At 35.7% G+C, this 15,995-nt stretch overlaps 1 protein-coding gene across 2 annotated transcripts in view; it reads left to right on the plus strand.

Moving 5' to 3' along the window:
• EXOC6B (exocyst complex component 6B) overlaps positions 1-15,995 on the plus strand; it is a 597,903-nt gene that overhangs the window by 403,833 nt on the left and 178,075 nt on the right. For both annotated transcript variants that reach the window (XM_047781788.1, XM_047781789.1), the window contains exon 19: positions 13,204-13,345. In XM_047781788.1, coding sequence (XP_047637744.1) covers positions 13,204-13,345 — 142 coding nt within the window. The remainder of the gene's footprint in view (positions 1-13,203; positions 13,346-15,995) is intronic.

Raw genomic sequence — 15,995 nt, forward strand, 5'->3', positions numbered from 1 at the left:
TGTTTTAATGAGTTCTTTGATAGAAAGTTCCTTAACAGAACAGTCATTCAGGTCTCCTCTTCTCTAATTGTTAACATATTTTGGTGCATTTACACAGATACACTGTGATGAAAAGTTTCCTCTTTTATAGCTCCAGTAGGGCCATTTGGAAGGGAAAAACAGAGGGATGGGAAGAATATGCAGCATTTTTCCTTTAGATGTAAATGGTTTAAAGGCATTTGCACTCACAAACTGAGATATATTCATACTTTACCCTCAATTTCCTGCAACATGATTAACTCAGGGTGAGTTTCTAGGAAGTTGATTCCAGCTCACATTAGAATTTATATGTTGAGTTTCTATATAACCACTTTCCAAGAAATGTGGAATACTTAATTCTGACTGGGACCCAAATAAATTTTCCCTTTAAATTTTCCTTGAACTGTCTGTAATATTCTTCAAAATGTCAGGAATATTTTATAATAAAGTACCTACTATTCACTGAGCCTCTGCTATGTGTCAGACACTATACAGAACTCTATGTTAAATCACCTTGTTTATTGCATACAGTTTCTTTAAGGTTGGTGTCATTATCTTCATTTTACTGATGAGGAAGCTGAGTCTAACCAAGATTAAGCAACTTTCCTAAAGGTCATATAAGTGATAGGGCGAGGATTATAACCTAAGTTAATTTGAACTTGAGTTCTTACTTGCAGAGAAACTGTGTCTCACTTCTGCTCTAGCCCTATCTTATTTTCAGTACCACTTACCATAAAATGGATGTGATGGTTCATACATTGTTCTCCCAATAGTGAGATTAATTACAGGGCTAATTAAATTCTTGTGAAGAAGATCTTTTTTTTTTTTAAACAAGTGGCCGCACCTGCGGCATATGGAAGTTCCCAGGCCAGGGGTCGAGCCACAGCCACTGTAGAAGCAACGCCGAGTAGTTATGTTGTGAGCCACACGGGAAGTCTGTGAAGAAGATCTTAAATTATTTCCTTCAGAGAAACTTTAAGGTTTTAAATATTCTGAAGTGGAGCATTTGTTATTGGCAGAAAAGAACAAACCAAAGCGCCTACAGGATACGTTAGCTCAAAAGAGCACAAAAGAAACTCAGGCTAATGAGGTGTTTGGGTGGAGAAGTGCTCTTATTTAGGGTATTCCTTAGTTAGGAACTGAGTAATAAGTTGTATGTGGAAGTTAAAAGCAACTGGCTGGCAGACAGTCAGGCGTCTGTAGCATTGTGTTTTGTAAACTTTCTCCTATGGCTGTGGTGTGTTTTTTCCAAGCCCACTTAATTTTTTATGAGGTTTGTAAAGGTCTTGAATAAACAATTGAGATTATAGAGGTTTTCCTGGAAGTTTTGGTTAATATTTTAATACGTTCTACTTTGTCACATTATTAAATAGCTTATTGGAAATTTTGAGAGGGTTTCTTTTTTATTTTTCCTATTTTTCTTTTTCTCCTCCCCCTTTTTTTGTTCTAGTAGTTAAATATCAAAATTGGACGTAGTTTTTAGCTAATTCCCTCTCTTCTTTTTATTTTAACTTTATACCTCTACAAGTCACCCTTGGAATGGGAATCCAGCATCTGGGAGGCCTCCACTTAAAATACACTTCAAGTAAAATTACACTTTAGAAGGTATATCTTGAAACTAAGCCAGTGATTATAAATGTATGTAGTAAGAGAAGACTGGAGTAAGGGAGAGGGAATTGGATAGGGTCAAAAACCAGGAACTAATAGAACTTTGGAGATTACCTCATCATGACCTTTTGTTGTTAATATTTGAATCTGATTCTTTGGCATCTTTGGTTGCAATCTGGTGAAATGTCACACATGGTGAAGACTGAATACCCTCACAGGTATTTCTGTGTTAGTGAGATGACTTGATGACATTGACCCTTGAACCTGAACAGGAGTTGAGAAAAGAAAAAGGAAAGTTTTTATTTTTCATTATGAGGACTTCTTTATTTTATGGAGGTTTGTGTCGTAATAATTGTTATTATTTGTAGAGTACATTCTATTACCTCATTTCAAATCGGAGGCCACTTGAAAACATTTCCAAGTTGTTGACAGGATGCAAGGAGGGGCACTCAGCAAGTCCTATAACTTTTGTGAAGCCTTCTCTGATTATTTGGGCCTCATAACAAAATCATATAGTACTCAGAGTTTATTCTGCTCAATTTAGCACTTAATCGCATGTTCTCCTTGATTTGCTTCAGGATAGGAAGTACACTTTCCACTTTTTTACATGACAGAATTTTTTGGTTTAAAAATCATTTGACTCTATAAAAGGCATAAAAGGTTACTGAAATACTGTGCACTCATAAAATACTTACATTTTAAGCAAATATACCCAATGTCTTTTCCAACTGTTTTTTATAAGAATAAATATTATAATAATTATAAGACATTCACTTAATATAGTTAATATAAGACAGGTACTATGGTAAATGCTATGTAAGAATTATCTTTAACCATTGCAACAATCCTATTTTGCATGTGATGAAATTGAGACAAAAGTTAAAGTTCGTGTTCTGGGGCATTATATTTAATGTATGTTGATTTTCGTTAAACCATATATTTGTACTTCCCTCATTTACTTTTATATATTTTGCTTTGCTTTGCTTTGCTTTGCTTTGACATGGTTTTGGCCTATGGCAATAGTACCTACAAGGAAAGATTTTTGCTGGTGGTAGTATTGTTGTTTTTTAATGTGAATATCCTGATTATTGGCTACACCAATTATTCTTTATTATACATTTGAGTTCAAAAGTCACATATATGTATGCATTTTCTTTATCAAGCAAAAATGATTGCCAAGCTGATAATAGAAGTCAAGACTAAGGCCTATAAAATTATTAGACACAGATATATTCTTTATTATTTTATTTTATTTATTTATTTATTTATTTATTTTTTGTCTTTTTGCTATTTCTTGGGCCGCTCCCGCGGCATATGGAGGTTCCCAGGCTAGGGGTCCAATCGGAGCTGTAGCCACCGGCCTATGCCAGAGCCACAGCAACACGGGATCCGAGCCGCGTCTGCAACCTACACCACAGCTCACGGCAACGCCGGATCATGAACCCGCAACCTCATGGTTCCTAGTCGGATTCGTTAACCACTGCGCTATGATGGGAACTCCAATTCTTTAAATGGCTATTCGAGTTTTTTCTGGTTGATATTAATTGGCAAATTAAGGTTCTTCAGGGGCTCTAGTTGTGATGCCATAGCTAGTCTTAGCCTTATACTGTAGTCATAAATAATTGTATAAACTAGACAAGATATAAAATGAGAGTATTGTCAGAAGAAGCGGTTGGTGTTGGGGTGTCAATAAGGATAGGTTGTAGAGAAACAGAATACCAAAGAAGAGAGAAAAACTGAAAAATCAACACTCCAAATGTCTATAAAACTCCCCTTCAGTCCTCGTCCAATTTCTAAGCTGCACATGAATAGGGCACAGTATGAGATTTTAGAGGACTTCAGCTGCTAAATGTTAATAGCTGAACAAATATTCTAGAAGTTGCACAGCAGAGATGTTGCACATTGGACCCACCAAGAGACCTGATGAACACCATGGCCTTTCACAGTAAACATCAGTAATTAAGGACAGGGCCCTAAGAGTAAGGGCAAAATTAAAATGGACTCACTGTAACTTTAAAAACAAGCCCAACAAAATCAGGATGATCCTCTAATAATTTAACTGACTGCCTGAACGAAACTCAAAACTATTGAGGAAGATAAAATAATCTAAAGCCTCTGTAGTGTCGTAGATGCAATGTTGCAACATGAGGCATATAAAACAAAGTTTCTTAACATGATAATAAGCAGAAAAAACTGAACTATACTCAAAAGTTAAAAGAGTCAATAGAAGCAGATCATTAGATAATCTAAACATTTTTGCTAAGAAAGATTTCAGAATACCAATGATTAATATGTTAAAGAGGAAAGAATGGACATAATACAAAAATAAGATTATTTGTAGAGATATTAAGAATCAAATGTGTATTCTAATACAGCAAAATACAAAATCTATAATCAAGAACTCATTAGGTGAGGTTTTTTAGTTTCTATTTTTTTTTAAGTATAGCTGATTTACAATGCTGTGCCAATTTCTGCAGCACACCAAAGTTACTTATATATATGTGTGTTTGTGTATACATGTATGTATACATTCTTTTTTAATATGTTATTTTCCACTGGTCTGTACTAGGAGACTGGATATAGTTCCCTGTTCTATATAGTAGGACCTTTTTTTTTTTATCCATTCTAAATGTAATAGTTTGCATCTACTAACCCAAAACTCCCAGTTCATATCACTCCCTTCCCCTGTGAGAAGTTTTAAAAATTAATTAAATGGGTTTGACAACAGACTCAACAAAGAAGTCAAGATAAGTATATTCAAAGATTCATTAAAAAAAATCTTAAACATAGAAAACAGAATAAAATTTTATTTTTGATTTTAACAATGGAAAAGAGCATAAAGGAGAGGTAGAACACAGTTGAAAAGTGTAACATGTATGTTTTTGAAATGTCAGAAGGATCAGAGAGAATGAAAATGGTACTGGAGCACTTTTTAGAGAAGTCATGCTTGGTCATTTCTATATTTGAAGAAACGCATCAATCCACAAATTTTGGAAGTACAACAAGCTTTGGGATCTCCCTGAAACTTTGGTTGAATACTAACTGTTCATGAATAGGGTGAACAAAAATCTCTGAGGTCAAGCAAAAATAACTTCCAGGACACAGGAGCTGAGCACAGTTGCCAGAATTCTCATAAAGAAGGGAGATGGTTAAATTCTAACTTGTAAGAAGGGAGAGACCCCACTGAACTCCTTAAGTATTCAGTAGAGCTGCCAAAATCGTGTCTAGTAGAGAGTCTAAAGTATCATTTATACTGGGCCTAAAGTAACTCTAGAGAAAAGGTGATTCTAATCCCTACCTAAAAGTACTTGCCAACAAACTTCGAAATTTCAAACTGAAACAAAAGGAATGCAACAGTTTGCTGTAACAAAAAAATACTCTTTATAGAAATTCAGCAACATAGACATTTAACAACCTAATACCACAATATCCAGTGTTCAGTAAAAACATATTAGATACTACAAAAAGCAGGAAAAGGTGACCCAAAACAGGAAAGAGAGTCAATCCATAGAAGAAGATGTAGAACTGACAGAGGTGACAGAATTAGCAGACAAATCCTTCAAAACTGCTTACACATACACACACACACACACACACGTACACACACATGCTCATTATGATTACTATTTAAAGGTAAATATAAAAACAGAAGTTATAAAAAGTGCATCTAATGGAACTTCTATAGACAAAAATACCAGAAATGAAAAACATAGTGAATTGAATTAGCAGAAATCAGCAATTTGAGAAGAAAAGATGGAGAAACTTAAAAGATTGAGCAATGGTAACTATCCAAAGTGAAGTGCAGAAAGAAAAGGATAGAGAGAGGCACATCATAATTAAAGTGCTAAAAAAATACAGATGATAAAAGAAAATCTTTGAGGCAACCAGAAGAAAAAAAAAGATGTATTATAATCTAGAGAAACCATGATGAAATGAATGCAAGCTTCTTTTTCATCAGAAACTATACACATCAGAAGATAATGAAACATGTTTAATGTGCTGTAAGAATGTACTTTGTTAACAAGCATCACCATGGTATCTTATACCTAGTAAACAATGAGGGTGAAATACTTTTTCAGTCAAAATTTGAGACAATTAGTTATCCAAAGATCTGAATTTTAAGAAATGTTAAAGCAAGTTTTTTAGGCAGAAATGAAAAATGTGTGGAAAATATAAAATAGTTTTCTCATTTTAAAAAATATTAAACAGATAATGGATTCTTGATTGTAAAATTATGATGATGTTTATAACATATGAAGAGGTATAATATATGAAATCAATCACATGGAAGGGGCAAATGGAATGATATTCTTCTTATGTATGAAATAGTATAATACTATTTGAAAATAGACTGTGATAGGTTAAAGATGCATAATATAAAGCCTAGAGTAGCCCATGAGTGTATAAAACAAGGAGTTGTAGCTCATCAGCCAAAAGTGGGGTTAAAGAGATCCATAAAAATTCCATTAATCTAAAATAAGACAGGAAAATAGGAAGAGAGCAGATTGGATAAAAAGGAAACTAAGATCAAAACTAAGAACTAATCTAACCAATACTGTTAATTATATTGTATGAATATTCTAGATAAATGACAGATTGATTATTCTAGATAAATGGAATTATTCAACTGTATTCTGTCTATAGGAAACTTTATAAAGACACAGGTTAAAAGTAGCAGGAAAAAAAATCAAGGTACATCCTGCAAACCCTTATCATAAAAGAGTTGATTTTCTATATTAAATATATCAGGTAAATTAAATCTTGAAGGAATATTCTAGGGATTAAAGATTGGACATTTCATGATAAAATGGCCAGTTCATCATAAAGCTATTATGATGTTAACTCTGTTTGAACTCAGCAGTGGATCTTCAAAATGCATGAGTGGGACTTCAACAGAAAAAAAAAACAAATAACTCGAGAACTGAAAAGGTAAATAGACAAACTCACAATTGTTGATTATTTTAGCATTCATTCAGTAACTGATAAAATGAGTAGACAGAATACTGGTAAGGATATTGAAGACTTGGACAACAATATCAAACAATTTGACTTAATTGACATGTATAGAAGAATTCACCAGCAACCACAGCCTTATTTTTTTCTAGTATAAACAGATCATTTACTAAGCTAGAGCATATTCTGGACCACAAAACAAGTCTCAGTAAATTCAAAAGGAATAAAACCATATTGACTCTTTTACCATCTACTACAGAAATATATTGAAATTAATAACAGTTACATTTATATAGACACAATGCATCATCTTTTTTGTACAATGGCTGATTTGATTTGCTATTATTATGTTAAAGTTTTGTGTGTGTTTATGAGAGATACTGGTCATAGTTTTCTGTTCTTGTTTGGTCTCTGCCTTTGATTTTGCTTTCGGGGTAATGTTGATTTCATAAAATAAGTTTAGAAATACTTTCTCCCCCATCTGTTTTGTGAAGGATTTTGTTTAGAATTGGTTTAATTTCTTCCTTAAATATTTGATAGCATTTACTAGGTAAATAATCAGGGATTGGAGTTTCTTCATGGGAAAGTTTTAAAATACCAATTCAATTTCTGTATTAGAAATAAGTGTATTCATTGTGTTTGTATATGTGTGTTTGTGTGATCATCTCAATAGATGCAGAGGAAGCATTTAATTGAGCACCCTTTCAAAAAACAAAAACAAAAAAAAGCCTATCAGCAGACTTATCTAGTCTCACCTAATCTAATAAAGGGTATCTAGGGTATCTTTTTCCTTTGAACTTCTTATTTTTTTTTTTCATAACAAATTAAGTAGGGATTGTTTTCCTTTTTCATGTTTTTCTTGTTTTTGATTTACTAGAGGTCTACCATCTCATTGAGGTTCTACTAAGGCCATCAAATAATACCACATATCAGGCCCAGGGTATTTTAGCTATCATTCTTGAGCTTCGTTTTCTTTGGCTATTAGGAACCATTTGTTTGTATAAAATGAGAATTTGAGAATCTCTTAATGAGTGGATATTTATGTAGATTCTCTAATTGAATTTAAGAATGTTCATCAAATAGGAGTATAATCCTTCCTAAGACATGGATACAGTTGTGGGAAAATCTATATGGAGATGTGTGATTTTTCAGGTAGTTTAGGTATAAAGATAAAGTAAGACTTTGACATATGGTTTCTGCAGCACATGGGGACCAAAGTACCAGGCATAGGTCCCAGATAATAGGAATATATGGGAAGATCCAGAAGTCTGTCTTCTGAATGGCTCATTGAATGTCCATTCTAAGTAAATAGGAGGCTTAGTGCTCTGGGAATGAAATGGCCTCATCCTTGGCTGTGGGAATTTGAGGAAGAAGGAATGAGAAAGCTTCCTTGTTCAAGTGAAAGAAGGGGCAGGCAGAAGTAAGACAAGGATCCATAATGAAGGAAATGTCTACAGTGGTGGTCAGGATAGACAATTTAGGAATCAGAGGGACAGGTATACAGAGAGAAGAAGCAATTTATAGGGTGGCTTGACTTTTCTCTGAGTAATTTTTCTTGCCTTGCTAGATCAGTTTCTGTGTCTGAACTTTTCTCTATATTTCACCGTGAAAGAATTCATTAAATCACTAGAAAAAGATAAACTTTCACACAGCAAAATGTTAGCAAGGGAATGTTCCTCAGGAATGACAGGAGAACGTTGATGTGAAAAGACATTTTTTCCTTCAGAGAATAGTTCCTGGCTCTCTTTTACATGTTCCTTACTTTGAATCTTGTTAAGATTATGCAGAGGAAGAGAAATTTGGCTTTGACCACTTGAAGTCATTTAGTTAAGATTCTCGATGATCTGGAACTCCGATCTCATCCCAGTGTGTTAACAAAGAGCTATGGCTGGAGTCAGTTCTAAACATCTGCTGTGAATTCAGTGTTCTTTTGATGCTTCCTTAGATGGAGAAGGGAGGAGAAAAAAACTCACTCCGTATCCTGACCTTTTAGATTTGTGTGATTTTTATCTTCTTGTCCTCTTCATTCCCTTACTCAGAGTCACAAAGCAGCAGAAAGATGTAGCAACTACCACAAGGCCCTTTACTCTGGGAGGCAGAATCAAATGTTTGCTAAGAGCCTTTGGAGTCTGACAGGCTGGATTCACATCTAGGTCCATGACTTATAGGGTATATTCAAATGGCTTAAGCTCTTTTTTCTTATCTATAAATCAGTGGTTAAATACCTCATGGGGTTCTTATGAAAACTATGTGAGAAAATATTTTCAAAACATTGGCATGTAGTCTGTGCTTAGTAAATGGAAGCAGCTGCTCTGGTGATGGTGGTGGAGATAGTGGTGATTTCGAAGATGGTGGTGATGATGTTTTCTCTAAGCTCTTTACTCGTGTTTAGTACCATGAGGTCGCATTTAGGACTGTGTATTTGAATTGTGTAGTAATTGAAAGTAATGGATACTGTGCTTCCTCTGTTTCTTTGAAGGAATTTGTAAGATTCCTACACATTTGTCTTCATTGTGTTTAATTTTGTCTTTGGGTAAGAAACCATGGATGACTTCTCCCTTTTTGTAGAAGAGAATGAGACACCCCCAAGGCATAGAGATAGGAGGCAGCATGTACCTACTTTATAGTCTTGAACAGTGCTTATTTATTCATTTATTTATTTATTTATTTTTAGGGTCACACCTGCGGCATTTGGAGGTTCCCAGGCTAGGGGTTGAATTGGAGCCACAGCCACTGGCTTATACCACAGCCATAGCAACATTGGATTGGAGCTGCATCTGCCACCTACAACCACAGCTCACGGCAATGCCAGATCCTTAACCTTAACTGAGTGGGGCCAGGGATTGACCCTGTGTCCTTGTGGATTCTAGTCAGATTCATTTCCGCTGAGCCACGATGGGAACTCCAGAACTGTGCTTTATTTAGATATACAAAAATAAAAATGCTATAGTTTCTTTCCTTGTAAATCATTTACTTTTCAAGGAAAAATCATCAATTTTTATTGCTTGGTGTGTTGATTACTATTGCCTGAGTCTGTGTTTATCCTTTCTTAGAGAACCTCTGGTTACTGTGGCAGATATGGAAACCAGAAATGAGAAAGAGAATGGATAGTGGGCTGTGAATTAGCAAAGCCCCAAAATGCTTTTTAGCGTTAGAAAAATATTGAACAATGAAAATACACATCTTTGTGATTATCACTTTGTTGGAAATACAGAATTAGCTTGAGGAAGTAGAGTGGAAGGTGATTGGAGGGCAGTTCAGTAACTCAGTAGGCTAGGGTAGTGTAACATGATCATGCATAAGTGCATTTGACTGTATTGATTGATAAATATTGACAGAGACTTGAAAACCAAGTCTGTGTTTCATGTTAATATTAAAGTTAATAAACTAATATTTTGAGGTGATTAATGAGTCTGAAGTGTCAACTAACTTATCCCCAGTTACACAGCTAATGAGTGGTAGAGGTAAAAATTCAAACTTGGGACTTCCTGACTGTGAGTTATCTTATTTTCACTTTACCAGACCAGCTTTGCTTCTCCTTGGAAAATCTGTTTTGGGCACTGAAACAAGCCATTCAAATGCTATCTTTTCAGCCTCAAGCTTAATTGGGCTTATAATTCTTTGATTTTTACAACTCCATGTTTAATTTGTTGGCACCTTTAAGTGCGTATCTTGGCCTAGGTGATTATGTTGGACCACAAGTTAAAAAACATGCCCCAGCAGATACTCAGTATTTGGAGAGTTGGCTCCTGAACCACTACTGTCTTACCTGTTTGGGTCTAGTTTTTATGTTTTGGATAACCTGTTAACTATGTTATTATCTGGACCTGTTTTTGCCCAACTTGTTCTGGTATAAGACAGTGTAATACTTACTATTGCTTTTTAGGTGGTGATTTACTGGAAAGATACAGATTTAGCATTGGGTAGAAGTACCAAATTGCCGTATAAGTTTGTCTAAATTTCTTATCATCATGGAGAACCTTAGTTTACTCGTCTAAAAGAAAGGAATAGGGAGTTCCTGTCACAGCTCTGCAGAAACGAATCTGCCTAGAATCTATAAGGATGCAGGTTCGATCCCTTGGCCTCACTCAGTGAGTCAAGGATTCAGCATTGCCGTCAGCTGTGGTGTAAGTTGCAGACATGGCTAGGATCCAGCGTTGCTGTGGCTGTGGTGTAGGCTGGCAGCTGCAGCTCTGATTCGACCCCTAGCCTGGGAACCTCCATATGCTGCAGGTACAGCCTTAAAAAAATAAAATAAAATAAAATAAATAAATAAATAAGTAAGTAAAAGAAAGGACTAATGCCAACTTTTGAGGGGGTGGTTGTGAGAATTAAGTGGAATAACATAAGATGTTGACTGCCTTAAGTATACCACATCTTGGACATATAGTAGTGTCCAAGAGTCAGCAGTTTCTTTGCCTTTTCTCTGCCTTCTGATCTGCAGTGTTGTCTCTGGACCTCTGCTTTAGTCTTCATTCTTTCACTGCCCTCCCACTTTCACTGTTGAAAAGCCGTAGGGCTTCTCTCAACTTTGATCTGCCCCCTCTGATTGGTCACATGGGGCACAGTCTGACAGTTATGTTGAACTCAGTGGCTCCTTAGTGGTACCTCTTACAGGTTTACAGGGGGTTTAGTTGAAAGCATGCCATTTAATGTAGATTTCCTTTATGTGACTTTTCTCCTTAGGATTCTTTATGCTTCCATTGGTTTGTTCCCACTTGGTCTCTACAGTATTCCCTAACTTAAGTATTTCCATTTGTTGTCTTAAATCAACCACAGAATGGGGGTCATCTGAACATACAAACAGAACCATATAGACAAGGAATATATTTAGAATGTGTAATATAATACATCATTGTTTATTATTCCATTATTTTTATTCTATAAAGTGATATGTTAGTCAAATAAAAATGTAAAAGATACTCAATCTCACAAAGTAATCAAAGACATAAAAATCAAAAAATATCTCTGGTTTAATTAGGAGAAAAATTTATAATAGTACTTGGTGCTGGTGAATATGCAGTTAAGTGGTGCTCTTAGAAGTATCTAGGGACTTTGTAAATCAGAATATACCATAGGCAAAGCAGTTTATAATTAGATATTTGGAAATCTGGCTTCTATCTCTGTTCCTCTTCATATATACATATATGCATTATGAATGCAATATGATACCCTTCATATTAGTAGATTTGAGAAATAATCTTAAAGAATTATCCAAAGTATTATAAAAAGACATGCACATTTTAAAATTCATTATATCATTATTTGTTATTTTTTTTCCATTTAAGGTATACTACTTTTGTGGAAGGACTTGGCCCAGTAAAATATATGAAAAATATGTAAAAAAAAATACTATAGTCAGAATCTGGCATTTTAATGGAGACCTGCAGTACTCTATAAGCTATTCTGTTTATACTAACAAAAAGAAGAAGGGGGGGGGGGAGAAGGAGAAGGAAGGAAAAAAAGGAACAACCTAAAACTCCAACAAATACATTGTGATATACTAAATGGAATGCTGTGGAGTAATTAAAGGAATAAACTACAACCACATGTATTTCATTTAAAAAATTTATATTCATAGCATTGAACCAAAAAAGCAATTTGTAGCAGGATATACTATATAATATTATAGAAAGTTTCAAGTACATAAAATAATACAATATTTTCTCATTATATACTTGTCATATAGTATTTTTATAATGCACATGGTATACTTAACACAAGAAATGGTCACCTCTGGGGAGAGGTAAGAATGACTTAAGGAGGTCATACAAGGGTCTTAAACTATATTTGTAATACTTAGTGGATTTAGTGTTCATCATGTAAATCTAACTACCTTTCTGTATGACTGAAATATCTCGTAATTTCCAGACAGAAGGATCCACTAACTAATTTGAGAACTCAGACTTTTTAAAACATCCTGTTTGTCAGAATTGATAATAAATAACAAATAGAATGGATATATATTTGGGAAAAATGGATATATCTTCCATTATAAGTGTATACCTTAGACCTAGGACCGAGATAGATATTAAGTATTTAAATATTTTAAAGAAGATAGTAAAATATTAATTTTAATATCAGTATTTTAAAAATTAGCTTGGAGTTTGTGTTCATAAACCTCAATGTTTATTTTTTATCCTTTTAATTGTTTTTTCAGAAAATCTTTTTAAAAATCTTTTTTTCATTTTATATATGTTAAATCATACTGGTAGTAGTAAGGACTGGTTTCTAGATAAGTTAGGAATTGTTATTTACATTTTTTAAAAGATATTATGGTAGTTTTAGCAGGAACTTTCTGAAATGTATTCTCTGGAAAAATTACTTCTCAGTTTATTAAAATTTCAAATGTTGTTTATTGTTGTTTTAGGGAAAAAGTGCTTCATGAATAAATAGCTGGCCTTTATGAATTTTTACTGAGCATTATAGAGACATGTGTGATGGTATGGAGCGAATAGTTAAGATGACTGCCATCAAGTGCTGTTAATTCCAAAATATTTGAATGCAAGGCTTATCATGATGCAGAAAACCTTGAAACTCTTAACTGAAAATTAAATGATTTTAATTTTTGTTGGAATTTCATTTTAATTCATCACCATTATGATTTATATTCTTGCATTTCAGGGGAAGGTAGCCCAGACAGCATGTATGTCAGCTTGCAAGCATTTAGCCACGTCTTTGATGCAACTTTTGCTGGAAGCTGAAGTAAGGCAACTCACCTTGGGAGCATTACAGCAGTTCAACTTGGATGTCAGAGAATGTGAACGTAAGACAGTAAACCATCTCTTCACTTGTTTGTTTTATCTACATACTCAATTCTGCAGGGAAAAAAACATGTTTGGTCTCTGGGATTTTGGTCCTAATGGAGTCAGAGAATACCTAGATGATAGCAATAATTTGTAGGACATCTAGAAATAGAGTCTATCAACAAGTTAATTCAAGTAACCCAAAAGTGCCATAGGTCCATATGCAGAACAGAGAGGATCCCTGGGCACACGGCAGTTTGTAATCTAGAGGGGGTTATAAGGCAGACATGCATTTAATATACACCAGAGAAAACCTAATTAGTCCAAAGTCTTCAAAAGAAGGCAGTTCTCCACCATCTCCTTTTTATGTTATATTTTAAAACTATTTTTTCATCTTATCAGCAGATGCTTCTTAGATCTAAAGAACAAATGGGGTGTGCATTTATCAGTCAGAAATGCTTTCTCTGAGAGGTAGAAACAGAAAACCAAAGAGTGATTAAAACAGGTTTTATTTTTCTCAGAGGCAGTGAATTGCTATATTAATTTATTTTCTCAGTAATGTCATCAAGGACTTAAGCTCTTTTGTTCCCTCTCCTCTGTCATACTTAAGAGTGTAGACTTTTCCTCTCTGTGTATATTATAGTCACAAGGGGTTCACATTCAGTGCAGGGAAAAGATGCCAACATCATCTATTCTTTTTATTAAAAAAAATTAAAATCTTTTCAGGAGACCCATAACAAACTTCCCTGTATGTTCCATTGGTCAGAATATAGTTGAACGGTCACTTCCAGCTCTAAGGGAGGTTGTATCTGGCAAAGTGAAAGAGGAGCATCATTATTGACATAGTTGATCAATCATCTGCTTTTTTTTTTGCTTTTGAGGTCCGCACCTGAGGCATATGGAAGTTCAAGTTTCCAGGCTCGGGATAGTTTGGAGCTACAGCTGCCTGCCTCTGCCACAGCCATACCAATACAGGATCTGAGTCACATCTGCGACCTACACCACAGCTCACGGCAATGCTGGATCCCTGGGTCACTGAGTGAGGCCAGAGATCGAACCCACATCCTCGTGGATCCTGGTTGGGTGCGTTAACCACTGGGTCACAAAGGGAACTCCTCATCTACTTGCAGTTGAACACAAAATCAGCCTTTGCTTAGCAGGGAAGAAGGAAGGAATGAAGAGTGTTGTGTTTATTGTGCTGTCAGTGAGAAATGAAAATGAACATATGTCTCCTGGAAACTTTTTTTGTATTCTAAGAAAATTAGAATAGTGGGGAATTTCGTGAGTCTGCTAACTCTTCTGCCCTACCTTTTCATTTTTTACTGCTTATTGGTTTCCCTTGGTTAACTTCTGATTGCTGGAAGTGAAGGTTTTCTTGGCTATACTGTTTTTAATTAATTAAATAATTAAGATGTCCAATTCTAGCTCTCACGGAGTAACAGGTATCAAAGTCACCCTTCTGCTATAAACAGCTATAAAACTGGATAAACTGTGTGAAGCAACTTTTTCTGTTCATTAGACAGCGAGCAGCACAAGGTGTGATCCTTCAGAGGAAATACATCAGGTAGACTTGACATTTACTCTTGTTTTCTGTCTGGGGGCACTATCCACACATGGTGCAGGAAAGTAGAGCTCAAATAAAATGCAAAGTTTTGTGCAGGGAAAAAACCCCAGAGATTAGCATATAGTACTGTTGAAGCAGCTGAGGTTTGTGGGGCCAAGGTATCAGAGAGCAGGGAATTGTTTATAGAAGTAGTTTTAGGAGTTCCTGTCATGGCTCAGTGGTTAACGAATCCGACTAGGAACCATGAGGTTGCGGGGTTGATCCCTGACCTCGCTCAGTGGGTTGAGGATCCGGCGTTGTGGTGACCTGTGGTGTAGGTTGCAGACACGGCTTGAATCCTGCGTTGCTGTGGCTCTGGCGTACGCTGGTGGCTACAGCTCTGATTGAACCCCTAGCCTGGGAACCTCCATATGCCGTGGGTGCAGCCCTAGAAAAGGCAAAAAGACAAAAAAGAAAAAAAAAAAGAAGTAGCTTTAGAAATCTGCTTTAGGAGTTTCCAACATGGCTCAGCAGAAACAAATCTGACTAGCATCCATGAGGACTTGGGTTCAATCCCTGGCCTTGCTCAGTGGATTAAGGATCCCGTGTTGCCATGAGCTGTGGTATAGGTCAAAGACATGTAGGCATTGTTATGGCTAGGCCAGCAGCTTCAGCTTCAACTTGACTCCTAGCCTGGGAACCTCCATGTGCCATGGGTATGGCCCTAAAAAGACTGGGGGAAAAAAAAAAGAAGAAAAGAAAAAAATCTGCATTGGAGAGCCCTTGCATCTTTGTTCAAAAAGTAGGTTGTCATGTGTGGTATGACTCTGTGAGACTTAGCAGAGGATAGCCTTCTGAGGATCTATGAACTGAGTAGGAATGCCAGGGATTACAGAATGCTAGGAAGCACTGGAATTCTGACCAACCAGGGTAGAGAAACCACTAAACATCTTGTGTATTCAGTAATACCCCAGAAGGTTAGGCATTAAGAGTGCTACTCAAGGAGTTCCTGTTATGGCTCAGTGAGTTAAAAACCCAGTGTTATCTCTGTGAGCAAGCAGTTTTGATCCCTGGTCTCATTCAGTGGGTTAGGATCTGGTGTTGCTGCAAGCTGCATTGTAGGTTGC

Source organism: Phacochoerus africanus, chromosome 5 (assembly GCF_016906955.1).
Source record: "Phacochoerus africanus isolate WHEZ1 chromosome 5, ROS_Pafr_v1, whole genome shotgun sequence".
Lineage (NCBI taxonomy): Eukaryota > Metazoa > Chordata > Mammalia > Artiodactyla > Suidae > Phacochoerus > Phacochoerus africanus.